The 4,665-nt window shown below is 47.6% G+C and overlaps 1 protein-coding gene across 1 annotated transcript in view; it reads right to left on the bottom strand.

The window, feature by feature from the left end:
- The window catches only part of TJP2 (tight junction protein 2), a 65,618-nt gene that overhangs the window by 12,765 nt on the left and 48,188 nt on the right, over window positions 1-4,665 (bottom strand). The window contains 3 exon segments of the mRNA XM_045288524.1: window positions 357-475; window positions 1,383-1,478; window positions 2,848-3,035. Of these exon segments, the coding sequence (XP_045144459.1) occupies window positions 357-475; window positions 1,383-1,478; window positions 2,848-3,035 (403 nt within the window).

The raw sequence follows: 4,665 nt of genomic DNA, 5'->3' as shown, positions 1-4,665 counted from the left end.
GTTAGCAGCCAAACACATAACCACTATGCCAGAAGGGTTCCTAGGATGGCCTTACCAGCAGGGCTCCTTCGCAGTAAGTAAAGGCTGTGCTCAATAAACTTGTAAAAAGAAGCGATCATTTTAAACTTGTACAAAGCAGAAAATCACTTTCCTCCACAAAATGTTCGTTTTAATATTATCAATCTACTAAAATTTCTGATAAAATTAACCAATTGATAGGTTATTTAGAACACAGAGAAGAACACTAAAAACCAAACATCAGTACCATAGAACCGGGACTGATTTTCACACCGTGAAACAGCTCATGTGTATATTAGTTTATTGAAAAAAAAGGAGTAGAAACCCGTGATCTAATGCTTCCTGCCAACATACAGTAGTCAGATGGATTTTCTCACCTGTTCAATAATCTGCCTCACAGTGTTTAGCCGCACCACCCCGCTGCATTTCTCGGCTCCCGCGTCTTTTGGTTCCGTTTCTGCAAGGATACAAATAAAGGAGCTAGATTGAAAATAATAACTTATAATTTATCAAGGGTTCACGAGGGTGAGAGGTGGGGAAGGGAGGGAGGGAAAAGAGAGGAGCTGGTACACCAAGGGCTAAAGTAGAAAAAAAATGTTCTGAAAGGATGATGGCAACAGATGCACAAATGTGAATGACACAGTGGATGGACAGATTGTTATAAGAGCTTAAGAGCCCCCGATAAAATGATTAACATAAAATAAGGAGCTAATTAATCTTTTCAACATTAGTTACAACCAAATGCTCCAGCAAATGGTAAAGACTCATGATAGCTGCTTAACTATGCTTAAATCTAACCCTGAGATAACTGTGAATCCAGTCTAATAAGGTATATCCTATAAGGGAATTTCTTTGGACTCTTCAAAGATAGAAAGATAGATTAGATAGATGGATAGATAGATAAGATAGATAGATAAGCATTACATAAACAACTTAAATACAGTAGGAAACTAGAAAAGACAGACAAGTCCAATGTCCTGCATGCTCTCTGGTTGCACCCTGACTTAAAAAGTAAAACTCTATAGGCTCTGTAGGATATAATTGGGACAACCAAGGAGATTTGAAAACTAAACTGCATACCAAGTAGCATTACTGTATCAATGTGAAATTTCCTTGTTTGTGACAACAGTTTTGTGATTGCATATGAGAACGTTCTTGTTCGAAGGACTGGAGGGTTCAAGGCTGACACATCGTGATGTCAAATGACTCAGGAGAAAATTTTAACAGAGGGGAGAGAGAGACAGAAGAGAGAGAGAGAAGCTATAAATAGCAAACTGTTGACAACCAGTGTCAAAGGCTTTGTAGATATTCACTATTCAAAATAAAACTTGGGGGTGAAAAAATACCATCCGTGCTAGACTTACTAGCTGTCTGAAACAGGTTGGGTAATTCATTGGCCAGCTTTTCCATTGCTATGTCTGCGATGGGGCCAAATAGGACCACGGGTCTCTTGAAACCGGCTGAAAGGAAGCAAGACACATCACTGAGACACACACGGGAAGCAAAAGGATTTCGCTGGAATTTTTTTTTTTTTTTTAATCGTGGTACCACACACATAACACTGGCCACTAAGGACACTTCCGATGTTCTACAGCCTCCATCATGATCTAGTGCTACGACATCCTCATCACCCTTGAAGGAAACCTGATGGGTCCCCACCCCGGTGCCTGGAAACCAGTCGCGTGTCTCGTCGCTCCACAGATCGACCTGCTGCGTGGATTTCATAGAAATGGAATCAGACAGTATGTAAGAGTTTGTGTCTGGCTTCGTCCACGTAGCATAAGGTTTCGCAGGCTCAACCACGCTATCTCATGAAGCAGCACTCCTTCTTTCATGGCTGCCTAAGAGTTTGTTCCATGGCTCTAGTATGTATTTATTGCTTGGTCGGTTGATAGGCATTTAGACTGTGTCCATTTGGGGGCTACCATGCATATGCCATGAACACTGATGTGCACGTTTTTGTTAGAATATCTGTTTTCCTTAGGGCTGTACATTCCCAGGAGTGGAACTGCTGCAGTGTATGGTAATTCTACAGAATCCGTAGGCAGTATAAACGGCTAGGCATTCCAGCAGGAACCAAACAGCTGGTGGTTCAAAGCCACTTAGAGGCACGTGGGCAGATGGGCCTGATGACCACCTTCTGAAAGGTCCCAGCCTCTAAAACCCCATGGAGCTGCTCTCTTCTGCACACGGGGGTCGCCAGGAGTCAGAACAGACTGCGATGAACAACGATGGCACGTCTACATCTCGTTTCCTGGGGGACCTCTCACCAGCTCTTGGCAATGACACCGGGCCGTGACAAGACAAGATGCAACACCCCTCTCCCGATGCCACTCAGCTCTTTTCTGGGGAATATGCTGCCTCCTCGGCCACCTTCTAGGATACACTGGTCTATGAGTAAGGCGCAGAAACTTTTGCATGAAGATACCACTAACTGTAATGTCGGCGGTTCAAACCCACCAGCTGCTCTGCAAGAAAAAGAGGCGCTGTCTGCACCCGAAGAAACTGACAACATCGGAAACACTACATGAGGCCGTTATGAGTTTGCATGAGGCCCGTGGGTTCGGATGGGTGGCTTTTTGAAGGATAACAGTGAATTCTTTTTGTTTTTAGGTTGCAGAGAGACTTTACAGCTGAAGACTTTACAATTTAATTGTTACAGTTTCAACAATGCATCCTCCTGAGTCTCTTTTCTGGTTTGAATATGATTCGATCTCCATCGCCTGATGCTAGCCCGGTTAAGTCAGGACCCTGACAGTTACAGTCTAAGAGCGGACAGCGACAGGCTCTGAGCCCAGGCAGGGCATCCCCAGGCCTGGCGTGGCTCACCTTCTCGCAGCAAAACCCTCTCGTAAGCTGGGAACTTGGTGCTGACGGACACGGCCGCTGTGAGGTCCTCTCGGCTCTTCCGCAGGTTTTTCTTCAGGCCGGACCGCTGACCACGCATCCTCCAGAAATCTGCCCTGTCCCCGGCGTTGTCTCTCTGGGCGTTCTGAACACTGGCCATCTGCTCCGCTCTGAGAGAAGACGTCGCAAGGGAGTCAATCTCAAGACCCAGAAGAGGAGGCGAAGTGTGCCAGGCAGCAAATCCTGGTACCATGACCGAAGGACTAAGGCCAGGGACGACCTGACTGGACAGTGAGCAGGCTGCGTGTGATGGGAAACATGGGAGCCTTTACTCCCAGCCAGAGGCCGAAAGAAGTGGGGGGTCTTGATCAAACTCATCAGAAATCGCTCAAAGTTAACACAAAGGAAACACACATCGAGAGGTCCTACCAAAGATGAGGTTACCTTCCTAGAGGTTGCTATTGTCCACCGGCATGTTTACTGAGGGGCATGAGCCTCTCCAGGGGATGAGAGCTGGACGCCCCACCAGGCTGTACATTCCATGGGTCTGTTGTGGCCAATCAGTGCCTGTCTCGTACCCACATAAGGCAGCAGACACGCCTTAGGAGGTGGCCACGTCAGCGTCAGCCACTTTCAACAGCCAACCACGTGAGGCTGAACACGCACAGCACATCAGCTGGTGGGCCCTCTACATATCTTTTCACAATAGATTTTATTTATTCATTTTATGAAAACAGACACCGCACAGGAGCCCGGGAGTGCAGTGCAATAAGCATAACGTTACTAACCCAAGGGCCAATGGTCTGAACCTAGCCAGCGGCTCCAGGGAGAAAGAGGTGACCATCTGTATCGGTGAAGATTTACAGTCTCAGAAACCCTACGGGCAGGTCTACTCTGTCCTATCCAGTCACTATGAGTAGGGGTCATAGCTGGGCAGCAGTGAGTTGGGTATTTCTGGTGTTTACACAGCAAAGCCCCTTCCCTTTCTTCCGGTTTCTATGTGTGCTGTTCGGTGCCAGGGGTTACAACCCTCCCTGTATGTGAACACCTGGTACTTCCTGTCCCAGCTGCTTCACTCCCCTTGACTCAGGCTCCCTGTCTCCCGAAACGCCTCACCTCTGCCCTAGAGCAACTGTGGTCCATTTGGCCTTAGGGCACAGTTTGTCTTTTAAAGAGCCCAGCACTCAAGGACAACCAACTTTACTCTGAGCCAAAAGGTTCATTTGCAGGTAGCTTCTGGGGATAGCTCTGATTCAAGAGCATCTCAGAGCAAGAGTCTTGGGGACTCCTGCAGCCTCAGTGAGTTCAATAAGTCTGGCTGCTTTAAGAAACTGGTGGGTATTTGAAACTTCTGGCCATCCTGTCGGGAAACAAGAGGTACCTGAAAACCTAAGGGCTTACTCTGTGTGTGTGTGGGGGGGTAAGTGTGTGTGTGGGTATGTGTGGGTGGGTGGGTGTGTGGTGTTTGGTGTGTGTGTGTGTGTGTGTGTGGTGTGTGGGTGGGTGTGTCTGTGTGTGGTGTGTGGTGTGTGTGGGTGGGTGTGTCTGTGTGTGTGTGTGTGCGTGTGTTTGGGGGCGGGGGTGGATATATTGTTTTATAGGAGGGACAGACAGGTGTGGGAGCCCGGGTACATGAAAACCTAAGGGCTTACATTGTGTGTGTGTGTGTGTTTGGGGGCGGGGCTGCATATGTTGTTTTACAGGAGGGACAGACAGGGGTGGGAGCCCGGGATTGCAGATACCTGCTCTTGTTTGGGATCAAGCCTTTGTGTGTGTGTGTGTGTGTGGTGTGTGTGTGTG

This window comes from Echinops telfairi, unplaced genomic scaffold, assembly GCF_000313985.2.
Source record: "Echinops telfairi isolate 266 unplaced genomic scaffold, ASM31398v2 ScPeMD7_22;HRSCAF=79, whole genome shotgun sequence".
Classification (NCBI taxonomy): domain Eukaryota; kingdom Metazoa; phylum Chordata; class Mammalia; order Afrosoricida; family Tenrecidae; genus Echinops; species Echinops telfairi.
The sequence above is the reverse complement of the archived record's forward strand: the minus strand, read 5'-3'. Positions and strand labels throughout refer to the sequence as shown.